The sequence below is a fragment of the Ananas comosus genome, linkage group 15 (assembly GCF_001540865.1).
Source record: "Ananas comosus cultivar F153 linkage group 15, ASM154086v1, whole genome shotgun sequence".
NCBI lineage: Eukaryota > Viridiplantae > Streptophyta > Magnoliopsida > Poales > Bromeliaceae > Ananas > Ananas comosus.
Genome location: NC_033635.1, coordinates 9148200 through 9174857, shown reverse-complemented (window position 1 = coordinate 9174857; position 26658 = coordinate 9148200). Strand labels below are relative to the sequence as shown.

Here is a 26658-nt window from a genome sequence, read left to right as displayed (position 1 = left end):
ACTGACGTGACTGACGAGGACGTCAGGGCCTTAACGGGAGGAGTCTGTCACACCCCAATAATCCCACATCAGATATGAACTAGTAATAATAACCGGGTTTAAGAATTTTGGGCCGAAAGTTATCGTTTACGGTGAAAACGACTTTCATTCTCTTCACTTCCACCCCACTTTCATCCAAACAAACATACCCTAAATGTCTCAGCATTTGAGGTGATGCAAAAGCACTTCTCGTGACAAATCCTTTTTGTTTAGTTGCAATTGATGTCTGCAGCAATACTGAAGGTAAGAAAAATTAATTAAACTAGTGGTTAAATATGCAACTGTGTATAATGGACATTTCTATAATTCGTGCATGTCCATGCCGGACACACTACAACAGAATTAGGTTATAGGGACACATGTTTGGGACACTTTTGAGTAAGTGTTCCATTTATGTTAAAACTTAAAAAAATATTTACTAATGCCTAAATATAAAGCTCAATCCAATCAAAAATAAAAGATTACTCTACTCAACCCACCACACCCAGTCCATTTGGCCCGATTACAAACAGAAAAGAAAAAAAAAAAGAAAAATCAATTACCATCTTTTCTTCTCTCTTCACTCAATCCACTGAAATTCTAGACGAAGAGCTTTTCCTGTCGTCCTCCTCCGCCACCGCAGCGAACGAGATAGAGTTTCGGCGGTTGCTAAATGCTTAAATAAGTGTTGGTAAATTAACAGCACTTTTTTAGGTTATAGCGACACTCTTTAACTGTCACTATATACCTAGCAACCCCACATATAGCAATACTTTTTAAAAGTGTCGGTAATTTTAGCTAGCGGTACTTTTTTGACATGTATCTACATTTAAAAGTGTCGCTATAGACCGTTTTTGTTGTAGTGACGTGCGTGTTCTGTTGGGAATCCGGTACTCGCCTCGATATCGGATTTTGAGAATTCGCAACCCACTCCGATACCGACTGTTGTGGATCCGGTACCGATTGTTGGGATTCCGCAACGGAAGCGTCGAATTGGATTTTACCATAAACCCGTTTTCTCAGCAAATTAAAAGCTGATACGATCACAAAAGAGAGAAAAACCAAAATAGAAAATTTGCGGGTAAAATAAGATTCATTAAATAAGAGAAGATTACACCTGACTCCTTTTCTGCATAGAGTAGTTACAACCCGAGCCCTCTTTTTGAATCTCTCTTACCCTTTTCTTGTCTTCTATAAACCCACAAAGAAGACAAACTCTCCTTTTTCTCTCTCACATGCACTTGTGCACTAGGTGCATGCAACTCATGACGAAGTTTCTATTTGGTAGGGTCCACTAATGGCTTCAAGACACCTCATCGTACCCTCCTCAAGAATCTCAACTTGGCCATACTCTCTACTCCAAAAGCATCGCAAAGGGTGCTTTTACAATGCATCCTGTAAAACGTACGCGAATCCTAGTCTAATTAGGATTCCTACTCCAATAAATATTTAAATCTATATATCATTTATCTCTAATAGATTTAAATATTTATCATACTCTAATTAATATTTAAATATTAATTTATCTCCAACAGATTTAAATATTAATTCTTATCCAACTAGAATTAATCTACAAATCTAACCAAATCCTAACATGTTCGACACAGACACTGAGACACGTCATGAACACGCGTTAGAAATAGGTTCATAACGCATCCCATTAAAAAAATATTTCTATTTTTATTTTTTTATGCATATATGAAGTTTTTTTTTTTTAGAGATAGGTAGCATGCTACCCGCTTCGTTTATTTCATTTAGAAATAAACTTGGCTGGAAATGTAAATCAACTAGGATTCAAATTTAGGTCTCGGGTACCAACTACTAAGCCTTTTTGCCACTTGCGCTAGGGACGGTCGGTTATGCATATATGAAGTTAGATGAGATATATTTTTGGTTTTTTGATGAATACATATAAGTTTTTTTTTGACAAAATAAATAAATTATACATAGTTGAGAATTTTTTTACTTAAAATATATAAATTATCAATGAAAATTTTATTAATTACTTTTATTCGTATGAAAATATAAAAATATTTTAACAAAACTAATATTTTATATATAATAAAAATATATTATTATATTATTAGCAGTATCCAAATCGTGCTCGTGTCCTAATTTTTGAAAAGTTGCCAAGTCGCTATGTCCGAATTGTATCGTGTCTCGTGTTTTGTATTCGTATCCGTGACGTCTAGATATATATAGTATACATGTCGTGTTCATGTATCCATATCGTGTTCGTGTCCTAGTTTTTTAAAAGTTGTCGAGTCGCCATGTTCGAATCGTGTTGTCTCATGTTCTGTATTCGTGTCTGTTATATTATTAGCATTATCCATGTCGTGTTCATGTCCTAATTTTTTAAAAGTTGCCGAGTCACTATGTCCAAATCGTGTCGTGTCTCGTGTTCTGTATTCATATTCGTGACGTCCAGATATATAGTAGTTAAGCTGAAGCTTGATACGTATTTCAGTTAGAGCTTGAACTGAACCATTTTAATTTATGGGGTTTTGGATTCACATAATTGTAGTTCCATTGAATAATCAAGTTTAATAAAAATAAAAAATGATGATGGACTCGCCATAAATTAGCGTAATGCCGAGGAGATTCATTGTCCTAGTCTATGGCTAGAATTTCGTTTTTTTTCACAAAAAGATGACTTGGAATCATTTCAGAAGGTATTTATTTTAAGAATTTAAGCGCATGAATATCTACCGCATTTTTTTGGTACCTTCATAATGGATAGTAAAACTGTTAATTTTTTCTCCATAAACTTTATTTACAATCAAATCATCGGTTCAACAATCCAAACGACCCCTAATTAGTTCCCATACTTTGACTCCTATTTCCATTTTTATATTCAAAAGTTCGATTCTATCAATTCAGTCTCCGAAGGTTCACACCTATTTTTTTACCGACCGTCCCTAGAGCAAGCGGCAAAGGGCTAGGTGTTTGGTACCCGAGGTCTCAAGTTAATTCGAATCCTAATTGCTTCACATATCCAGCTAAGTTTATTTCTAAATGAAATAAACGAAGCGGGTAGAGTGCTACCTCTCTCTCTCAAAAAAAAAAAAAAATCTATTTTCAATAAGCACAACTTATAATGAAGTTGCTTACATGGCACCATTTTTAGATAGTACATACATACACGATTGCAATGCAATTTCTTATGATTGAAACCATAAAAATGAAATTGAAATGTGGGACAAGTTAGGAAAAAGATCTTTAATATAAGACACTTGCAACACATATAATATACCTCAAACCAATCTTATTATGCCATGTAGGATGATAAAAAAAAAAAAAAAAAAATCTAATAAGAGGTATTAATGTGGAAGCTTATTACTGGATGAGGTATTAATGTGGAAGCTTATTACTGGATGTCGCAAATCTTATGTGAAATAACTGTGATAGAGAAGACCTTTTTCAAACTATTAGGAAATCGCTCCAGCCGTAGAGTTCTTGATTATGTCCTATCTCCTTGCTGTTGGGGATGGCATAACTGAAGATGAACGAGTTCTTCTTCATCTTCTGCTACAGTAAAAACAAACGGAATAATCGAAGCTTTGGTGGTTCCACCACTTGATCCGCTTGCCTCCTGAACCTGCTAATTAATAAACTTCTCTGCTTAGGTATGGAAACTTAACTATTACATTGAAAATTTGGGTTTTTTTTTTTTTTATTTCCCCATTACCTTGTTGTTTAATTCAATATTTTCCTGATATACGAGGTTCGCCTTCTTGTGGAGTTCAATGTTCTCATTATGTACTAGATAACCCTGCAATGTAAATTGAAATTGTGTTACGCCCGCGAATATATTACATTGCATGCATTAATATTCCACGTAAATATGATAGAATGAACATTTATTTGTTGACGAACCTTTCGGTTGAGCTCTGCGATTTCATCTCGTAAAATTTTCTCCTAAAAGTAACCATAAAAGGATGAATTTTGTGGATGAAGGAATGCAAAAGAATTAGAAAAAATAAAATAAAACATATTTATACTAGAATGACCATTGTTTTGAGAACCTTCGTCTTTCTGATAGAGCACAAACTCATTTCAACTCGCTTCTCTAAACCTTGAAGATCTTTGACACTTAAGTCAGATAGCTCTTCTCCGATCAGTCGCCTGCAATGAAAAGTTAATGTTTCCAAAAACTATTTTGGATATAGAGTGACTCATTTATTTGTGGACTATGGTGTTTTTTTTGTGTTTGGTAATATATTTTTACATCATTTTTCTACAATATCTAGGAAACCATTTGCCTACTGTACTTAGGAATGGTAATGCGACGGGACAGTGACCAGGAGCCCCTCCAAGTATTTTGAGCCAGCCCCGTGGCGCGGGTCTATTTTGCTTACCTAAGGGAATAAAATCCTTTCCATTTCCTGGCTCATCGTGTTATCTTTTCTCATGGGAAAGATCATGAACACATAAATTCTATAAAATTTTAAATTATTTATATCCAAGAATTTAATTTAAAAAAGCAAATTTCAATTTGGATCATTTTTAATTTTACATGCCACCATATATACATGAAGATAGGTCTGGAATGAGAACTCTTATGATTTTTTTGAGAGATAGATAGCACACTATCCGTTTCGTTTATTTCATTTAGAAATAAACCCAGCTGAAAATGTGAATCAACTAGGATTCGAACTTGGGACCTCGGGTACCGACCACCAAGCCTTTTGCCGCTTACTCTAGGGACGGTCGGTAGAACTCTCATGATTAGGAGAGAAATTTCTGTTGTCATGTTGTATCCATTAGCAGGGAAAAAATTTCGGGTTCGCTGGTTCATGAGTGCGCGAGGAAATTGCTAGCTAACCAACAATAACGAGATAGGGAAGTATATATGTCTGCATACTCATAGAATCGCATAGAATATGCAATAATGAAAATTAGAAGTAATATCGAATTAACGAGATCATAGATTTTGTTCAGAATTGCAACTAAAATTGAAAACTACATAAAATACCAATTTTGACAGCCAGAGAAAAGCATGTTAATTAAATTAGTATAGTAGAGATATGAACTAGGTAAATGATTTGATGCTTGGAGCAAAAAGATGATAAATGAAGCTTCCTCTAAGGTGGAAATAACCTGAAAACAGATAAAATCATGGTGCACTATTTGAGATATTGTTGCCGATTTTAATGCAGAGATGCGAATGGAAAGATCAATAGTAATTCACCTGAATAGTATGACTAGATGAGATTTAGCAGCAACTGATTTAGGAGAGGAATTTCACTACAAGAAAAGGCGCTGGTAGAGGTAGTTGTGTAGAGGCGGGTTTATAGAACTACGTACCCCTGCCCTACTACGTTAGAGGCTCAAAGAAAGGATTATATGGTTCCAAGCAATTGAATCGCAAAACATGTGATGGCATTTTTCGCATAGCCTTTGAATATTAGAGCTGTTGGGAACATTGGATAGACATCTATGCCTTTCAAATGGTTGTAATTAACTCCAGATTATAAGATTTTTCAGATTGCGACACCTTTTTATATGAAAGTTGACTTTGATTATGATTCAATTGGATCAAAAGCGTGTATTTAAGGAATACAAGGTACAGAAATGGTACCTATTACTCTTGTGCAAGTCTTGTAATTGCTGCCTCAAGCTTGCTGCCTCCCTTTGCCAGAACTGTTGAAAGAAGAACAAAGAGTTCAGTTTACAGGGCAAGATTTTCATTAGTATCAGAAATTAATACAAATGTGTTGAATGTTTTACTCTACAAAAAACAAATTAATTGATAGAAATTAGTTATGAAATTTTATAGTTGCGCCACAGGACTTTGAAAAGAGCTTGCATTGACATTTAATTATCTGTACCAAAACCTATATGGAGCCAACTAAATGTGATCATGTAACAAGAGACAGTATAAGAAGGATTCATATGTGGTTTAGTTCTCTGTTATGTTTGATATGGTGGTTGGATGATTAATCAATGAGTTTGACTGTCCAGCCAGCGCGAACGAACCGGTTCCCCCGCCCGTAGTTGTAACCTACTAAGACGAGTGTAATTCATGGTAAGATAAATTGTTTATTTTTAACTTGAATACAGATTATAGGTTCATGCTATACAACAGCTCAAGAATCTGCTTTATTACCCACACTATTCGGTGTTAAGGAGAACCCTCAGATTAGAGAACAAATATAAAATGCTGATAAATAAAAGAGACACAAACAGAGCAAATAAAATTTAATTGATATGATTGCCAAGTTAAACATGGCTAAGCAGGGGCATACCCCCATCTGTTAGCATAAATTGAATCCTAAGTATATTAGTATTAGAAAAAGTCGGATTTGAAATTGACTCGGGTGTGAGGTCTATAGTAGATGTGTTAGAAAACCTAGTCAACTATGTAGACTCTATGTACTCGATCAATTGGCTCTAAGTATAATTTCCTTAGAGTCTGATATGCTCCAACCTTGGTATATGTTCCAGTGAGAAGTAGACCAGACTCAAGTAATATTATTGATGGCTCCGAACTAGATCCTAAGTATCTTTTAGACTAGTCGATATTAAATCTCTATTATTGAGAGTCAATTGGCTCTAAGTATCCTGTCTTAGAGTCCGATTATATCACCTTGGTTAGTTCCAAGGTGAGGATGTGACCACACCTCCAATCACTATGTATTGGTGGTCGAATTATCCCGAAGTGAGAGTGGCTAATTCCCCGAGAGTATATGTACCGAAGATTACGACGTTTCACTCTAGTTATATGTGCTAGAATGAAGGTCACTAAGTGCCTAAGATCATGTATTTAAGGGTATGATTTGAACACTAAGTATAACTGATTTAACTCGAATTCGGTGTAAGGATTTTCACTCTAAGTAATGTGCTAGAGCAAAAGGCTAACTAGACCCTAAGTATATGGGTTAGGACTAGTCGAGCACGGTTTGACTTCCACTCTAGGTATATGTGCTAGAGTAAAAGACTGACTAGACCCTAAGCATATGTGTTAGGGTTAGTCAGGCATGGTTTGACTTCCATTCTAGGTATATATGCTAGAGCAAAAGGCTGACTAGACCATAAGTATATGTGTTAGGGTTAGTCGGATGAACTCTAAGTATATATATTAGAGTCAGAATATCATTTGACTGAATTCTAAGTATATAACTTAGAACTCTGTTGATTTGGAGATATTTTGCCTTAGTTATATGTGCTAAGGTGATTGACTTAGCCCTAAGTATATGTATTAGGGGTAGTCGATATTTAATTTTTACTCTAGGTATATGTGCCAGAGTAAAAAAAGGTTCACGATGAGATTTGGGTATTGGTTCATGAGATTTGAGTATTGGCTCATGAGATTTGGTTCATGAATTTGGATATGGTTCATGAATTTGGTGTATGAACTTGGTTCATGAACTTGGATATGGTTCATGGATTTGGTATATGGATTTGGTTCATGAACTTGGATATGGTTCATGAATTCGGTGTATGGATTTGGTTCATGAACTTGGATATGGTTCATGGATTTGGCATATGGATTTGGTTCATGAACTTGGATATGGATCATGGGTTTGGTGTATGGATTTGGTTTATGAACTTGGATATGGTTCATGGGTTTGGTGTATGGATTTGATTCATGAACTTGGATATAGTTCATGGGCTCGGTGTATGGATTTGGTTCATGAACTTGGATATGGTTCATGAACTTGGTGTATGGATTTGGTTTATAGTTTAAAGAATTTGGGTTTAGTTTAACGACTTTTCGGTCATTCAGGTTTGGGTTTAGTTTAACGACTTTTCGGTCGTTTGAATATGGGTTTAGTTTAGCGACATTTCGGTCGTTTGAATTTGGGTTTAGTTTAACGACTTTTCGGTCGATTGAAATCGAGGTATTCATGAAACTGATTCATGAAATTAAATAATGCTAGGAGCCCATTTGTAAAGTCCACCAAGTTATTTGATGAAATTAATTCATGGTATGGACCATTTGTAAAGTCCACCAAGTTATTTGATGAAATTAATTCATGGTAGGGACCATTTGTAAAGTCCACCAAGTTATTTGATGAAATTAATTCATGATAGGGGCCATTTGGAGAGCCCATTGGTTCATAATATTAATTTATGGCAAAGAGAACCCATGAAACTAATTTATAGAATTAATTCGTGATAGGGAATACATTTGGAAAGCCCAAAAAACTAATTTATAGAATTAATTCATAATGAGGGGCCCATTTGGGAAACCCATGAATTTGGTTTGGATTGGAGGTATTTGGGTGACATAGGTTTGATAAATTTGGTTGGGTTTTATTTGTAGACTTTGGATTTTGGATTTTTATTTGTGAACTTTCGGTTTTGGATCTTTATTCGTGGACTTTGTGGACTTTGGGTTTTGGATCTTTATTTGTGGACTTTGTGGATTTTGGATTTTTGGGTTTTTATTTGTGGACTTTGTGGGTTTGGGTTTTTATTCATATGTTTTTATTGGCTTTGGGTTCAAATCTGAATGTGGGCTGAAATGGATTTCAGACTTTGCCTATTTTGGGCCTTGGACCCGAATCTATATGTAGGTTGAAGTATGCTGCGGGCTTTACATGTTCTGGGCCCGAACCTGTATATGGGCTGGACTTTTATTGATTTATATCTGCACATGGGCTGGATTTCGGGCTCCACATGTTTTGGGCCTTGGACCCGAATTTGTATGTAGACTGAGATTAGTCTTGGGCTTCACATGCTTTGGACCTTGAATCCGAATTTGCATATGGGCTCTGTATTATTTTTGATTGCTTATGAAATTGGGCCCGTAATGGATTAACCCATTGAATTAAATAACTCCGATTTAATTCCTTTATTCCTTTCTTTTTTTTTTTCTTTTTTTTTCTTTTTTTTTTTGCTCTCTTTTTTTTTACTAAGAGTGAGGGAATAATAATTTTTTTTTTTTTTTTGTTGACTGTCAGAGAGAGAGTCCAACTCTTCTCTTTTTTTCAATTTGTTTTTTTTTCTATATTTTTTTTTTCTTTTTTTTTTCGTTTCCTTTTTTTCCTTTTTTTTTTTTTGATCGTCAGAGGGAGAGGGAGGTCAACTCCTCTCTTCTTTTTTGATTTTTTTTTCTTTTCTGATTTTCTTCTCTTTTTTTGTTCTTCTTTCTTTTTTTTTTTTTCACTGACAGAGAGGGAGTGAAAAGAGTTGCAACCCAACTCTCTTTCTTTTTTTTTCTTTTTTTTTCAGTTCTCTTTCTTTCCTTTTTTTCTATTCTTTCTTCTTCTTTTTTTTTCGTTTTTTTTTTTTTTTTTTTTTTTTTTTTTTTTTTGCGGCAGAGAAAGACAGAGAGGGGAAAACCAATTCTCTCGTCTCTCTGTGTGTATGTAAACGAGAGAGAAGAGAGAGGGAGGGTACTTCCTTTTTTTTATTTCTTTTTTGTTCTCTTTTTTGTTTTCTTTGTGTTGTTTATTATTATTTTTGTATTTTGTTTATTTGGTCAAAATCTCGTCTCGAAATTTATGACGAATCAAAACCCGTCCATTATTATCATCATTCTTCATGTTATTTTTTTGTCGGTTTTGCGGAGTTTATCTTGTCGAGCCAACGCTTGAGATGCGCCACGATTTTTTATACCCATATCGAGCCTATCACAGAAGATGAGCCGCAATGCTTACGTATAAAACTCCGGTTCGACATTATTTTGAGCCGTGTCTGAGCCTATCGGCTAGATGCCCTACGATTTTTTTTGATATACCCATGTCAGAGCCATACTGAAGATGCCGCACGCTATGTAATTAAAACCTCCAGTTGTCGATCATTATATTTTGACTGTCGAGCCTATCCGAAGATGCGGCACCGGCTTGGAGATTACAATAATCGCATGGCGGAACTCATGATATTTGATGTTTAGATTTGCCAGCGTTCGAAACCTATACAGAAGGATGGTCGGGTCTTATCAAACAACAAAATATCACACCTACGCTATGGTACGCATGCGTATCTCCTTGTTGTATGTGAATTATTGTGCTTCGGCCTTGTCGAAAGTGTCGGTTGTTCGTGCCGTGTCGAGTCGTCGCCGATTCGCATTCGTGTCTGTGTCGGATTGGAGGAGGGGTGCACATGGCACCGCCCTCTGCCAGCAAGACCAATAAGGGCTCCCCTTTGGTGCCCGTTATCACAAGAGACGAGAAGAGGAGAGAATGAGAGACGAGAGGAGGAGAGGAGGAGAGTAGTAAAGGCTTTTTTTTTCTTCGCAGCCTTTTTTTTTCTTCTTTCTTTTTTTTTTTGCCTTTCTTGGTTCCCTCTTTTTTTTTGATGCCCGCCCGCCTTGTTTTTTTTTCAGGGGCCTCCTTATTTAAGCTCTAATGGCTATAGTGCCTTTTTTAAAACTATTCAAATTTTTTTGAAAAGGAATGGTACCTTGATTAAGGTATGAAATTTTTTTTTCTTTCCTTCCTTTTTTTTTTGAAGTGGGATATTTTTTCAAATTTTACATTTTTCCCTCTTTTTTTTCTTTTTTTTTTTATTATTTTTTTATTTCATTTTTTTTTTACTCGAACATTGACTTAAACCTGGATAATTTGTGTTAGTTTGGACTTGGTCTGTTGTCTATAATTGCAGTTACCATTAGAGGCCCGCCAAATCAAGTATCCTAAGGGATGGATTCTTTAAAAAGAGAAAAATGGAATAAGTATTTAAGTGCCTCTGCTCACCCATAATTCAGCCCAAGATGTGCTTTTATTGTATGAATTACTTGAAGAAAAGAATCTAGATACAAATCCTTACTTGCGGTCTTGGCTATCTCTAAATCTTTTATTTTCACCTTTATTTGAATTTTTTCTAGCTTTTCTCCAGATCTTTTCGACATTATTTTCTTGACTTGCCATGCCTTTCCTAAAGAGGTGTATCTATTTCTCCTTTGCATGTGAGCATACCACAAACGACCGTTCCTCATCTTTCTTTAATGTATTGTAGATTCTATGCATAAGTCATCTACCGATACATTAATGATAGCTAAAATATAGAAAACCTCCTTGTAAATTTTTATTTTTTCACTTCACCCCCTATTTTAAAAAAAAATTTATTTCCCCCCCTACGAATTTAGAGTTATCTTACACAAACATGAGCCATCAGCGAGGAGGAGGAGGAAGAGGCATCAAAGGACCCTGGTGACGCTACATGGTCAGAAGGAAGCTACGAGTCAGCGGTGAGAAAGAGAAGGCAAAAGCAGTGAAGGACCCTGGGTGGCGCTGCAAGGTCGAAAGGGAAGCCATGAGCCACCGGTGAGGAGCAGTACTGATGGACCGAAGATACCATCAAAGCTTGAGCCCAACCTAGAGAAACAATATTAGAGACAAATGTTTCTTGGACGAGTCGTCGGACATCATGGTTGTAAGGGAGAAGACACAGGAAACCACAATAGAATTGAAAAGGGGGAGAAAAAACGAGAGGACTAGAAAATGAAGTCGTCGGCGATCAAATGAGTGGCTTAGGTGGATAAGTTAGGTGGCATATGAAGAGCAACTTGCACGTACTAGTCCTTTGAATGAGCTGAAGCAGGGAACCGCCCTATTTATTGTAAAGAAAAGGGGTGAAAAAGGGTGATAATGCTTTACAAGAAATAAAGAACAACACAATTAGATTTTCTAGCTATCAGTTTGTGAGGGAATCACCTCAATATTATGCCTACCATTACTCCTCCTTACTCGAGCAAAAGTCCTCCTAGATCATTCTAGTCCTATAAAGAGGTCCTCCTAGATCATTCCAATCCTATCAGAGGTCATCCTGAATTACTCCAGGCTGGTAATGAAAGCACCTGCCAATCCATACAATGGAACTTGAGCAAGTTAGGATAAGGGTGAGATAAAACAATCGCTCATTGGGAGGTGCTTCCACTGTTTGGTGAGAGACCATTTAGCGGCTATGTGCAAGGATCCCATCCTATGTCTCCGGTGCCTAAGGATGGGGCATAGGGCTTAATAGTGCAAGGAGAGACTTCGATAGAGAAACTCCAAAATGTACATGGGTGCACTGTGTATGAGGACGCATTCTAGCTGCAAGAGCATATGTACCCTATACAGAGTAGTATTAAGCAGAGGGAACTACAGCAAAATGCGATGTTAACAGATATGGTGCAATCGACAAATCTAGGTTACTCTCTACTACAAATGATTGCCAATGTTCTGGCTAGTCATTTTAGCAGATATCGGCTGATTTTTTTTGTTGCAAAACATAGAGAGCGGGTATACCAATCTGATTTACTAACAATAATAACTCGTTGGACCCAAACCACAGATCCAAAATACTTAAGCCCAACTGTTAGCACTATGGTTCATGACTCCGTGGTGCCTTACATTTCTAATCACAGCTCTGTTCCAATTCGATATGGATGAGTGTCACAAACTTTTCCTGTTTAAGCCCTAATGTCTTTCTCAGCCTAATCACAGATATAATGCAAGATTACCAGGCGATGTAAGGCCTACCTTACACTTCCAACCGATGAACTGTCTCTGATACCAAATGTAACAAGCCAACTCACTAGCAACAATAACCATTGGCCTAAAATGCTTAAACCTAATATGCTGTATGGCCTCTTATATTCTTAATCAGAACCCCTTTCCTTATCCAATCTAGAACTCTTAGCTACCGTTTGGTTCGGGGTTAAGAAAAAACTAGTTATTCCAGGGATAGGGTTAAGTTCAGGGTTAAGCTGGGGTTAGAGTATTTTTGTGTTTGGTTGGGGGTTGGAGTTAGTCCAAGATAGTGAAAAATAGTGTTTGGTTAGAGTAGGTAGGATAAGAAGGATAGTGGGTTATTATGAATAGAAAATAATGTTTGGTTCGGATTTCGTGAGGTTAGGTGGGGTTAGTTAATCCGGAATAGCCCATTTGAGATGGGATTAGCTAACCCTACCCATTTTTGAAGGTGTTTAGAGATAGTATGAGGGTTAAGTGGTTATTCCACCCCTTAACCTCCAACCAAACAAAGACTTAGGGTATTACAACAAAACTTTATAATTCTTCTTCTGGCATGGGTGTATGGGGAAATCCTAATAAGGCAAAATGTCCCTGCGAGTAGATGGTGGCTAGGGGGGTGGCGCTCATTAGCATTTGAATGCTCGATGGTGGCTAGGTGGGTGGCGCTCATTAGCAGCATCAAAAAGTCCCTGTGAGCAGATGAAACAAGTAAAACCAAGATGGATCTGAGGGCATTTGGATGTTATTTGGTAGTCAATAACCACAGGGACATCCCTCAAAACTTGTCCATTAATTGTTCTTAGATATGAGTGTATTAATGTCCTGGTTCATCTAGATAGCTACAAAAGGGGGAAAGATAGCAACCATAGTGCTCCCCTGTCACCACCACCAGGCAAGCCTAGTGACGGGGGTGACTAGAACCATGAGTAGGTTGGAGATAGGCAACCAAATGGAAGAGACGAGGAGATGCGAGGTGTGATTGCTTTTCAACAAGATAACAATACTAAAAGATCGGCAAATTAATGTAGTAGGCAGAGGAAGACGAAAGAGAGGCCGCCATCATCAAATAGCATTGAAAGGACTTAGGGATGGTACTTGTAACATCTTTCAAGAGCTGTATGAGGGAAAACTATTCACAAGACCTATTAACTACTCCTATATTTGTCTTATTCCTAAAATAGGAGTTAAGCAAGCAAATGACTTTAGGCCTATTAGTTTACTTAACAAGATATAAAAAAAATTTAAGGTCCTCATCAACAAACTGGAGGAAGTTATGCAAGGAATTATGTCACCCTTCCAATCGGCTTTTTTAAATGGGAGGCTCTTATCATACTCTTTATTACAACAACTGAATTTGTTATGTGGGGATGTAAAGAAATGATGAAGGGATTGTGGTGAAAGTAGACTTTGAGAAGGCATATGATAAAATCAACCGAAATTTGTTTCAAAATCATGGATTGGTCGGGCTTGGTGAGAAATGATACGGGGGGATAGAGTAGTATATTTATAATATATACTAAGGCAGCTATCATGGTCGATGGAGAGGCTATGAGATGGATTAAAACGAAACGAGGGGAGCAACAAAGAGATCCACTATTTCCCTTCCTTTTCGTGTTGGTGGCAAAATGCTTAGCCATAATAATAATAAAAAAGAGCAGCTAGATCCAATCTACTTAAGGCGATTGGACTTATAGAAGATAGTGTGGTAACATTCATATAGTACACAGACTATATGATATTTTTCTGTAAGGCTAAAAGGAAGTATAGGAAAAACCTTCTATCTTTGAGTAGGTTTCTTGGGCCAAGATTAACAAAGCGAAGTAAAAAATATTCTACATGGATAGTAGAGAAAATAAGGCAAGGCAGCCGGTGGACATTTTTGCCTTCAAGGTTGGAAGGTTCCCAACTAAGTACATGGTCCTGCCTCTATCAAGTAGGACATTAAGGAAAGAGGATTGGATGGAGATTACTAACAAAGTTGAAAGGCGACTAGATGGCTGGCAAATAAAATTACTCTTTCGCGGGGGCAGGTTGACACTGGTGAATTCAATGTACAAATAAGATGCTTAGCGATGAGGGTTTTAGAGACAATCAGTCTTTGATGATTTGAAGACTAAGAATACCACTGAAAGTGAAGATTTTTGTAGATAGCCTTTAAGAAAAGAATACCCATGGTGGATAACTTAATTAAGAGAGGATGGTTGGGGAATTAGTGTTGTGTCTTTTGTGCTGTTGAGTGCGAGAAAGTTGACCATCTATTCATGAAATGTGTGTACAACAGATTTTTATTAGTGAAACTACTAGAGGGGGCATAAGAATCAAGGGTTAATGATGATGTAAGAATTTGTTGGACGATAATGGTGGAGAAGAAGTCCCAGTTTGTACGTAGCGAAGAGATTGAGTATTACGTCACCAATCTATGGTCGTGGATAATATAGTAGGAGAGAAACAACATAATTTTTAGCCTAAATTACAAAAAACTTCCCTATCAAAATCCGATTTTTCACTTTCCCTCCCTATCATTTAAAAACCTACACTTTGCCCACCTAAAAAATAATAAATATTCACTTTGGACCCCGCCGTCAGTGTTCCGTTAGGGTTCCGTCTATATCCATTATTATATATTTTTATACCGAAAATACCCTTCTACAGATAAAGGAGGGTTGAGGGAGGTGGGGAAGAGGGAGAGGGCATTTTGATCATTTTATCAATATTATTAACACCGTACCCCCCTGTGAACATTTTTCAATTTTTAGGGGGCAAAATGTAGGTTTTTAAATGACAGGAATAGAAAGTGAAAAATCGAATTTTGATATGAGGGTTTTTTTGTAATTTAGCCTAATTTTTATATATCATTGCTTTGACCCAATGGTGACAGTGGGTAGACTTTTGTGGCCGCTAAGAGGCTCTTTTTTTCTACTTTTTATCTTTTGCACTCGTTCTCTTTTTATTTTTTTCTTGTTCCTTGAGGCCTTGTTGCCTCACGCTTATAGCCAAGTTCATTTTTCCAATGAATAAAGCATGTAGCGTACTACCCATTTATTTATATATATATATATATATATATATATATATATATATATATATATAGAGAGAGAGAGAGAGAGAGAGAGAGAGAGAGAGAGAGAAAGAGAGAGAGAGAGAACTAGGCTAGAATACTATCAATAGCACCAAGCAATTGGTGCTTTTAGTTTTTTAGCCCTTGGATTAAAAAATGTGTGGGTAGGATGATGTGGGCCCCATAGGGTTGAGTGAGTGGTTGGTTGAATAGTATAATCTAACGGATAAAAATAATCAAAGGGTTAAATCTAGTGGTGGAAAACTTGATAGCACCAAATCCTTGGTGCTATCGATAGTATTCCAGCCGAACTCTCTCTCTCTCTCTCTCTCTCTCTCTATCTATATATATATATATATAGCTGTAGTACTTATCACTATTACAATTTTATCACTATCTCATAAAATTATATGGTACAGCTAAGAAACTTTCTGAGATACACATTATATTCTTAAAAATATTGGGAATGCATAAGAAACTTATATTTTCTTTCAAATTAGATAAGTTAATGAAAGAGATCCTTAACTATTTACTAGTTAATTTTTTTCATCATTTTTAAGGATTAAGTGAATATTTTAGTAATTACTCAGTTGTACTACACAATTTATGAAATAGTAAGAAAACTACAATAGTACTGAGTTAAGTGTTACAACTTTTAATTTTAAAAGTTGTAACCATAGGATACTAACTTGATACACTTTAAACTATAGGGTACTAACTTGATACACTTTAAACCACATGGTACTAAAGTGAGAACGTGCGAAACCACAGAGGCTAACTTGATACACTTTAAACCACGGGGTACTAAAGTGAGAAAGTGTGAAACCATAGGGGGGGTATTTGAAGATTACCCTAAAAATTTAAAAAGTTAAGATTAGTGGTAAAAAAAAAGTAGTAGCTTGGAACCAATGATTAGTGATGTCAACAGGTCAAATAAGAGCTAGATTTTTAAAAATATGAACACGAACCTAACTATCAATCTCAAAACTGCAGCCAAGTTCGACGAGTTTTAAACAATAAATAGAAGTTTTGGATTTGTTATGGAAAGTCATGATTAATATCTTATTATAGAAACATTTATGTATATATATCTTTGTAATTCATTATTGAATGAATAAGAAGAATTTAAATTCTCTTCTTCATGGTATCAGAGCAAAACCCTAATTCTAGGGTATAGCGATCTAGTGCTGTCCCTCACCGGATCTCATCAGCGTTGCTCGTTCTTTTTTTTTTTTCTCTACCACTACGTACTACTACAGTCATCGCTACAGTACGGTGCTACAGTATGGTACTATAGTAATGCTACAGTACATCACTATAGTACTGCTACAGTTCGGCGCTACAGTATCGGTGCTACTTAAGGTTCGTGCATCTGGTTTTTGTTTTGATCCTTAGGTGACATACCTAGGGTTGTTTTATTTGCCTCGCAGCGAGGTGTAGAGTGCAGCCCTGCGAGCTGCTTTGTGACTTGGTCTCGTTGTCCAAGGCGCCATGTCTGAAACTGTGCCTGCTAAGAGTGAGCCAAAATCTGTGATTGCCGATGTAATCCCGGTAATGACCAAAATCACAGAACACAAACTTAATGGCTCCAACTATCTGGAATGGGGCAAGACAATTCGTGTTTATCTACGAAGCATTGATAAGGATGATCACCTAACTAGCGATCCACCGAACGATGATACAAAGCAAGCTTGGCTGAGGGAAGATGCTCGGTTGTTCTTACAACTAAGGAACTCCATTCAAAGTGAGGTAATTAGTCTTATTAATCATTGTGTGTGAGATCCCTGGTGTTCAGCTCTGGAGGCTTGTCGACAGCTCTGTAGAGTGTCGGGACAGGTCTGAGTCGCGTTGGCGCCAAATAGACGCAAAACGGACTCCGTGCGACGCGAGGGCAGCTTTCAGCGAAGAAAATCTGCAAATAGCAGTTTTTCTGCTTGCCGTACCGGTACAGCCATCAAGGTGTACCGGTACACTGCACTGGGCCGCGCGCGGGTTGCTCTCGGGTTGGCTCCTGTACCGGTACGCGATCCCGTGTACCGGTACACCAGAGTAGGTGAGGGGCTTTTTAGTATTTTTACCTTGCCTCGTTTGTATCTCCCTCACTCCCCTCTATATAGTTTCGTGTAGGGAGAGAGAGAGAAGCCTTCTTGCTGCAATATNTCTGTATTTTGGATCCGAACTATGTATATGAAACTCTGTTTTATTTAGCTTCAGTTTTCTCTAGCAGCTCTCTACTACTGTTTGTAGTAGTGTTTGATTTACAGGTACAGCTATCGCTTCGTATACAGGGGAAATTCCTTTGTATACGGCGGATTTGTCGGCGTGCCCGGGGAAAGTGTAATCCGGGGCGTGACATTGTGAGTTTGTGAAAGAATTGATAGATTATTTAGATTTTTTTATACTCTGGCAAAAGGAACCTCTCTCGCATATATGATATTTGTAAAGTATTTTACCGATCTGAGAAGCAAGATAGGTCTCTCACAGCTTATTTATGGACTTTAAACGTGTTTATGAAGAGCTTAATGTTTTGTTACCCTTTAGTCCTGATGTAAAAGTGTAGCAGGTTCAACGCGAGTAAATAGCGGTTATGAGTTTTCTTGCTGGTTTACCCCCAGAATTTGAGACAGCTAAATCTCAAATTCTTTCTAGCTCTGTGATATCCACTTTGCATGATACTTTCACACGAGTACTTCGTACGGAGATTCCTCAATTTTCTCAATCTACTAATAGCGCGCTTGTGAGTCGCAATGATAATGGACGACATAATAGTAAAGGGGGCAATAGAGCGATTACTGCCAATAGAGGTAATCACTGTTATGGAGAGATTGCCTCTAATCGAGATTTTGGAGTTGTTTGCTATTACTGTCATGAACCTGATCATACAAAGCGCTTATGTTTGAAACTTCAAAATAAGAACCAACGATCTCAGATAGTCAACATGGTAACCGGGGAGCATACAACCCCATCCTCAGAGAAATCCCATTCTCAGAGAAAACTATTTTGGTGTCAGCTTAAAAATTTGCATAGTTCTCCCCATATCAGGCATCCTTAAAGTCCACCAGTTCCTCTGTCACTGCACTCGCCGAGTCAGGTAAATCCACATTATGCCTTGTGTCTTCCCACTACAAATGGGTCATTGATTCTGGTGCTACGGACCATATGACAGGTAACTCTAGTCTATTATCTGCCTTTCAGTCTCATATAACATTTTCTGCTATTGCTTTAGCTGATGGATCTACCTCTTGTGTCATGGATTCTGGCATTGCAAACCCAATGTCATCAATTTCTGTGTCATTTGTTTTATGTTTACCCCAATTTTCTTTCAATTTACTATCTGTTAGTAAACTCACCCAGGCTTTAAATTGTTGTGTCTCATTTTTTCCTGATCATTGTTAGTTTCAGGATCTTACGACGAAACAGATTATTGGTAGAGGACATGAGTCTGGAGGTCTCTATATCCTTGACAACCAAGTGCTAAGGTCTCTTGCTTGCTCCAGTAATTTAACTCTTTTTGAGGTCCATTGTCGGTTGGGACATCCTTCGTTATCCACCTTGAAGAAATTGTTTTCGCAGTTTCTACTTTTGTCCAGTCTAGAGTGTGAGTCATGTCAGTTTGCTAAGCATCATCGTTTACCTTCTGTGTCTAGAGTCAATAAACGGGCATCGTCCCCTTTTGAGTTAGTTCATTCTGATATTTAGGGTCTGTGTCCTACTATTTCCAAATCAGGATTTAAGTATTTTGTTATCTTTGTGGATGATTATTCTCGTGTTACTCCGTTATATTTAATGAAAAATCGTTCAGAACTATTCTCAATTTTTTGTACCTTAAGTACTGAAATCAAAACACAATTTAATGTTTTTGTGCGTATATTGCGAAGTGACAATACCAAAGAATATTTTTCAGAAAATTTTCACAGTTATATGACACAGAATGGCATCCTTCATCAATCCTCATGTGTTGACACTCCATCCCAAAATGGAGTTGCTGAAAGAAAAACCGACATCTCCTTGAGGTAGCTCGTGCCCTTCTTTTTCAAATGAAAGTTCCTAAACACTTTTGGGCTAATGCAGTTTCCACAGCTTGTTTTCTAATTAATCGCATGCCTTCGTCTGTCTTGGATGGTGATATTCCTTATACTATTTTGTTTCCATCTAAATATTTATTTCTTATTGAACCTCGTCTTTTTGGTAGCACGTGTTTTGTGCGAGATGTTCGTCCACAGGTAACTAAATTGGATCCAAAGTCCTTTAAGTGCGTCTTCCTTGGGTATTCTCATATGCGAAAGGGGTATCGGTGCTTCTTTCCAACTCTCGATCGATATATTGTGTCTGCAGATGTTACATTTTTTGAATCTACTCCATTCTTTCCTCTTTTATCTATTTATGAAAGTTAGGGGAGGAAGATGCTCTCCTTGTTCACACTATCAGACAAGTGTCCAGTCCTGCAACACTTATTCCTGCTCCATCGGCACCTGTTCGACCCCCTATTGTTCACGTCTATTCTAGGAGATTGGCGACTCCTGACTCAGATCCTCCACCAGCTTCTTCGTCGGAAGATCTAGTCACTACTATTACCGACCTTGCTTCTGACTCTGATTTTCCCATTGCTCTTCGCAAAGGCAAACGTATGTGTACTTACCCTATTTCATCATTTGTTTCTTATGACTGTTTGTCATCCTCTTCTCGTTGTTTCATTACCTCTCTTGAGTCAGTTTCTGTTCCTAAATTTGTTGTGGAAGATTTGTCTCATCCTAGCTGGTGTGCTGTAATGGAAGAGGAAATGATGGCTTTAGATGCTAATGGTACTTGGGAACTGGTACCCATACCTACGATAAGCGAGCTATTGGTTGCAAATGGGTATTTACTGTGAAAATGAATCCAGATGCTTCTGTAGCTCGCCTAAAAGCCCGCCTTGTTGCCAAAGGCTATGCTCAAACTTATGGGGTTGATTATTCCGACACTTTTTCTCCTGTGGCTAAACTTGCTTTTATTCGCTTATTTATTTCGTTGGCAACGACCTCTCATTGGGTTTTACACCAGCTGGACATTAAAAATGCTTTTCTCCATGGTGATCTTCAAGAAGAGGTATATATGAAGCAACCACCTGATTTTGTTGCTCAGGAGGAGTTAGGTCGAGTTTGTAGACTTCGGAAATCCTTATATGACTTGAAGCAAAGTCCTCGAGCTTGGTTTGGCAGATTCAGTGAAGTAGTTCAGGAGTTTTGCATGAAGAAGAGTAAGTGTGATCATTCTATGTTTTATAGACATTTTGAGACTGGTATAATTCTATTAGTAGTGTATGTGGATGCTATTGTCATCACTGGGAATGATACTACAGGAATCTCATCTCTCAAGCTTTTTCTTCAAACCCAATTTCAAACAAAGGACTTGGGGATGTTGAAGTATTTTTTGGGTATTGAAGTTACAAGATGTAAAAGAGGCATCTTCTTATCTCAAAGAAAATATGTGCTTGACTTATTAGCAGAAACAGAAAAATTAGGAGCTAAACCTTGCAGTGCACCAATGGCTCCTAATCTCCAACTTACAGCTAATGATGATGAATTGTTTGAAGATCCAAAGAGGTATAGAAGATTAGTTGGCAAATTGAACTATCTTACAATGACTCGACCAGATATTGCATACTCCGTTAGTGTGTTAAGTCAGTTTATGTCTTCTCCGACTGTTACTCATTGGAAAGCTTTGGAACAAATTTTGTGTTATCTGAAGGGAGCTCCAGGGCGTGGTATCTTCTACAAGAACCATGGACATTCAAATATTGAATGCTTTTCAGATGCAGATTGGGCGAGTTCAAAGGTTGATAGGAGATCGACTACAGGATATTGTGTTTTTGTTGGAGGTAACGTGGTGTCATGGAGAAGTAAGAAGTAGAGTGTTATCTCCCATTCTAGTGCTGAATCAGAATACAGGGCTATGGCACAATCTGTGTGTGAAGTAATATGGATATAACAATTATTGGATGAGGTTGGTCTTAATAATCCACAACCCATTAAATTATGGTGTGATAATCAAGTTGCTCTCCATATTGTTTCTAATCCTGTATTTCATGAGCGAACTAAACACATTGAGATTGATTGTCACTTTATTCGTGAAAAGATACAACAGAAGATCATTTCAACAGGGTATCAAGATTGGAGACCAGTTGGGGGATATCTTTACAAAAGCTTTGAATGGAGCTCGGGTTGACTATATTTGTAACAAGTTGGGCATGATTAATATCTATGCTCCAACTTGAGGGAGAGTGTTATGGAAAGTCATGATTAATATCTTATTATAGAAACATTTATGTATATATATCTTTATAATTCATTATTGAATGAATAAGAAGAATTTGAATTCTCTTCTTCAAGATTACTATCAATAATTTATATAGTATATTATGTTAGTATCAATGATTTAAAAACCAGATTGAACCGAGTGGTTTTACCGGTCAGACCGTAGCCCAGTCTATCAAGCAGTTTGGTTCAACCCTTTGAACTGAATAAGATTAAGAGCAATTTTGAACCGTTAGAGATAATAAACGTTTTAAAAATAATTACATTTTAACCATTAGAGATAATAAACATTTTAACATAATTTTAAGTGTAAAAATTAAAAGGCCAATTTGCATAAAAGATCCATTAGTTTTGAGCTTTTGCAAAAATAGGTGCCTTTTTGGATTTTGCAGATTCATGCCAAATTTTCAGAAAACTGACTAAAATACGCCGATTCCCTTTTCACTCTCCTCTTTTTTTTTTTCTCTCGTTCTTTTTTTCTTTCTCTCCGAAGAGGGCGGCGGAGGCGGAGGCAGAGGCAACTTGCGTGGCCTCTGTCCCGCTCGCCTTTCCCCTCGCCCTCGCCCTCGTCTGCGCACTCTCTCTTTGCTTTCCTCGTCTCCGACCCCGCTGAGACTGCACCTCGACTTTCCTTTTTTTTTTTTCTCTCCGACTCTCCTCTACCGCCTTCCTGACTTTTTACAATAGTAAAGAAGGCAGTGTCACGTTCTCTTCCTCTCCTTTTTTTTTCTCTCGTTCTTTTTTTTCCTCTTCAACCCCCATCTACCGGCTCCGTGACCCTCCACCCCATCTACCGCCTCCGCGACCCTCTACGATGGTAACGAAAATAGCACCGCATTCTCTTCCTCCACCTTCGCCAATGCAGGCACCGACGCCGGTGCTGGAGAAGAAGGACTCAAAGCAAGTGTGGGTAAGAGCTAGAAAATAAAAAATAAAAAGATAAAGAATAAAATATAAAGAAAAATAATTTTACCTATAAAAAAAAAATGAAGAACCAGAGAGAAAAGAAGAAAATGATGAATTTGCACTATTTTAGAGGAATGTTGCATTGTTTTAGAGGAACGTTGCACTATTTTAGAGAAAATTTACACTATTTGAGAAAAAAATATATACTTTTTTAAATGAAAGTTGCACTCTTTGAACGAAAAATACTTTATTTGGGCAAAAATTATACTATTTCTTCTCCTTCTCTTCCTCCTTTTCCTGACAAAATAGTGCAATTTTCGGCCAAATAGTGCAATTTTCGTTCAAAGAATGCAATTTTCATCCAAAAAATTATATTTTTTCTCTCAAAGAGGATAATTTTTTTCAAAAACAGTGCAACGTTTTTCTGAAATAGTGCAACATTATCCTAAAATAGTGCAAATTCATTATCTTCTTTTTTTCTCTCTGATTCTTTATTTTTCTTGTAGAAAAAACTATTTTTCTTTATGCTTTATTCTTTATTCTTTTTATTTTTTATTTTTTACATATTTTTTCTCGACTCCGCTCTCACCCACACTTGCTCCGAGTCCTCCTTCTCCGGCACCGGCGTCGGTACTTACGCCGGCGAAGGCGGAGAAAGAGGATGTGGTGCTATGCTCGTTACCATCATGGAAGGTCGTGGAGGCGGTAGAAGGGGGTTGGAGAGAAAAAAGAAAGAACGAGAGAGAAAAAAGGAGAGGAAGAGGATGTGATGTTACTCTCTTTACTGTTGTAAAGAGCCGGGGAGGCAATTGAGTGGGGTTGGAGAGAGAGAGAGAAAAAAAAAAAAAAAAAAAAAAAAAGTGGGTCGAGGCGCCGCCTCGGTGGGGTCGGGGCGAGGAAGCTAGAGGGAGGGTGCATGGGCGAGGGCGAGGGCGAGGGCATGCGGGACAAAGGCGAGGCGGGCCGTCTCCTTCTCCGCCTCCGCCTTCGGAGAGAAAGAAAAAAAAGAACAAGTGAAAAAAAAAGGAGAGAGAAAAGGGAATAAGGGTATTTTGGTCAGTTTTCTGAAAATCGGACCAGAATCTGTAAAATCCAAAATGACGGCCTACTTCTGCATAGGCTCAAAACTAATGGATTTTTTATGCAAATTGGCCAAATTAAAAAGCTTAAGATTATTGGTAAAAAACAGGTAATGGTTAGGAACCAATGGTTAGTGATGTCAACGGGTTAGATTTGGATCAGATTTTTCAAAAACCTGAACCAAATCCAACTGTCTATTCCAAAATCTATATCCGAACCCTACGGATTTCAAAAGTCCATATCCAAACCCAAAACTCACCAAAAATTCGATACCCAAACCCAAACTCAAAAATCCAAACCCGAAACAATTATTTCTCTTCACATATATATGTGAATAAAAGGAAAGATAGAGAAATTAAAAAAAAAGTAAACAAAGAGAGAATAGATTAGATAATATAGTGGGGATAAAATTACTTAATTATCCTAGAATCAAAAGACCAAAATATCTTTTTTTTGGGTACGTGATGACCGATATCTCTCTCAAGGTGACCTGTTATTGCAGGTTACAACTAAACAAAAATTAAATTTGAACAGATAAATAAGAATGAGTAAAGCGCATTGAAAAATAAAAAGTATAGATGTATTACTCTTCTTATTTATCTGTTAGCTATAATGCTAATAGTCTTACAGGAAACAAATTAATGTATACATACCTTAACTTCAGAAATTGTGCTCAACACCTGATGCTGCTCTCCCTTTGTATTGTTGTAGCGGTCAATTATTGACTTCATCCTGATAACAAGAGAGTAAATTCTTTTAATTTTCCATTAATGAAAATGTACTGAACTAATTGACCTTTTCACATGATGAACTAGTGTTCATTTTATAAACTCGTATTTCTGTTAGTTAAGACATCTTATTAATTGTGTCCGAAACCATTTGTTTTCTACTATTTCATAATCTTGTTCACACAAGTGTTGCAATTTCTCTCTATGGCATTCCTAGTTTTCTCCACCTATGCAATGCACATTTAAGGATATTGATTTCTTTCTCAAAACCATCTAACATAAGCCCTTCCATCAGTTCAATTATTTTGAGCGCAGTGATGAACAATCAAGATTCTAGGTTGTAACATGCAAAGCAAACTATCACCATCACTGGTAGCAACAAGCAACATGATTATTTTTAGATTATAAGTACTTCGATTCTAATATATATGTGTGAAGTAAACTTGATAAACTAATAGCTGATTTGCACTTTGTTAGTTTGAGTACGCTTTACTTTGTTATCCTATAGTTTTGTTTGCGCTACATCGTCAGAAACGGCCATTAAATAGAGTAATAGTTATGTAGTATGGTATAGTACAAATCATATATAGGATGATAAAATACTACAATTTTTGGTATTGTGGTATATGTAAATTATAGCACTTTTCTAACATCCCGTTGTTTACAAGATATAGAACTTTGCAAATTTATTTAACGGTATATCCTTATGGTAAAATAAAAATAAACCTACAGGATAGCACAGTGTAACTTTCTAGACAGTAAAGTGGCAAAGTACAAATGAGACAAAAGAGTCGATCAGGGCTAATCTCTTTTCTTTCTTCTTCTTCTTTTTTCTCTCTTTTTTTTCTCTTTTTTTTTCTTTTTTTGGAGAGACAAGGGGGACTAATTAAAGTTTACCCAAGTAAATTTAACTACTAGTTTAGGTTTATGAAGAAGTGGTACTAACCATTTACTCTCTAATAACCTAACCACATTATCTAATAATATAAATGATATTTGCTGATAGAGAATATTGAATCATTCATAGACTGATATCAAGGACACTTTCTCAGAAGGTTAATTAAGAAGGCACAAATAATTTAGAGTTGTTAATTTATTGTTCCTTTTGTTTTACTTTTAAAAATATTAAACTTGGTACTTCTACTGATTTGCATGTTTTTACTAACAGGTTTAAGTGGCAAACATGTTAGGCTGTCTACATATACCTGTTACATTCTATGAAAATTAATTAGTTTTCTCTCCATCCTTCTGCATCAATCTCTTGTGATAGGGGCCCTATATAGATAGATATATATATGTACATGCATCAATCTCTGGTTTCTCTCTCCATGCTTTACCGCCCTTAATATATATCAGCCTAAACTATTATATAAATGTCGGTATTCTAGCTTGTTCTATCCAAAATGTGTGATTATAATTCTTAATATCTTTTTAATTATTACTATATAGTCTGATGCTGATAATACCTAAACAAGCATATGAATCTTGCACTCAAATATGTGGGAGAGAGGGCCGGGGGAGGGGGTGCTGATACCTTGAGCTAGCAAATTCATGGAGGCGGCCGGTGCTGGAGAAGACGATGAGGCCGACCTCGGCATCGCAGAGGATAGAGAGCTCCTTCGCCTTCTTCAGAAGGCCGTTGCGCCGCTTTGAGAATGTCACCTGCCTGCTCGTCAAGTTGTCGATCTTGCGGATCACAATCTTCCCTCTCCCCATTCCTCTCTCTCTCTCTCTCTCTCTCTCTCTCTCTCTCTACTTATCCTCAGATCTAATCAAGATCTCAAAAGCTAGAACAAGAAAACAAAAGAACTTAGAAGAGAAGATTGATACTCAGAACCCAACAAGAAGCTGGTGAAGAAGGTTAGGGAGTGGAGAGAGACTACTTACCAATAATACATCCATTCTCCTCTAGAGAGAGATCAGAGAGAAAAAAAAACAACTTAGTCAAGGGGCGCAGGAAGAGCTATCTAGGGCTTTTCCCAACAACAGCAGTAGCTAAAGCCAATATCCTTTTTTTTTACTATAATAATAGAAAATCTTTTCTTTTAGTCTTTTTCTTTTCTTTTTGCCATATACGTACGAGGATTAGCTAGCGGGTGGGGTCCTGTTCCTCTGTGGCACTAAATCCCCTACATTGCACGCCGTTGAAACTAGATCGCCTTTCG

General features: G+C 37.1%; 1 protein-coding gene across 1 annotated transcript; it reads right to left on the bottom strand.

Annotated features, from left to right (window-relative positions):
• Positions 3407-26239, bottom strand: LOC109721180 (MADS-box transcription factor 23-like). The gene is made up of 7 exons (XM_020248630.1): positions 26028-26239; positions 24419-24497; positions 5600-5661; positions 4044-4143; positions 3895-3936; positions 3707-3790; positions 3407-3616 (listed from the first exon to the last, which is right to left on the bottom strand). The coding sequence occupies exons 1-7, from the start codon at positions 26207-26209 to the stop codon at positions 3479-3481; spliced, it is 687 nt and encodes a 228-aa protein (XP_020104219.1). The 5' UTR covers positions 26210-26239; the 3' UTR covers positions 3407-3478.

Excerpts from the sequence above, each read along its gene's own strand:
- LOC109721180 (XM_020248630.1), bottom strand. The coding sequence starts at position 26,209 with ATGGGGAGAGGGAAGATTGTGATCCGCAAGATCGACAACTTGACGAGC. Across the intron at positions 5,662-24,418 it reads GCACAATTTCTGAAGTTAAG|TTCTGGCAAAGGGAGGCAGC; the intron begins GTATGTATACAT and ends TTCTTTCAACAG. Across the intron at positions 3,791-3,894 it reads TCGCAGAGCTCAACCGAAAG|GGTTATCTAGTACATAATGA; the intron begins GTTCGTCAACAA and ends TTTACATTGCAG.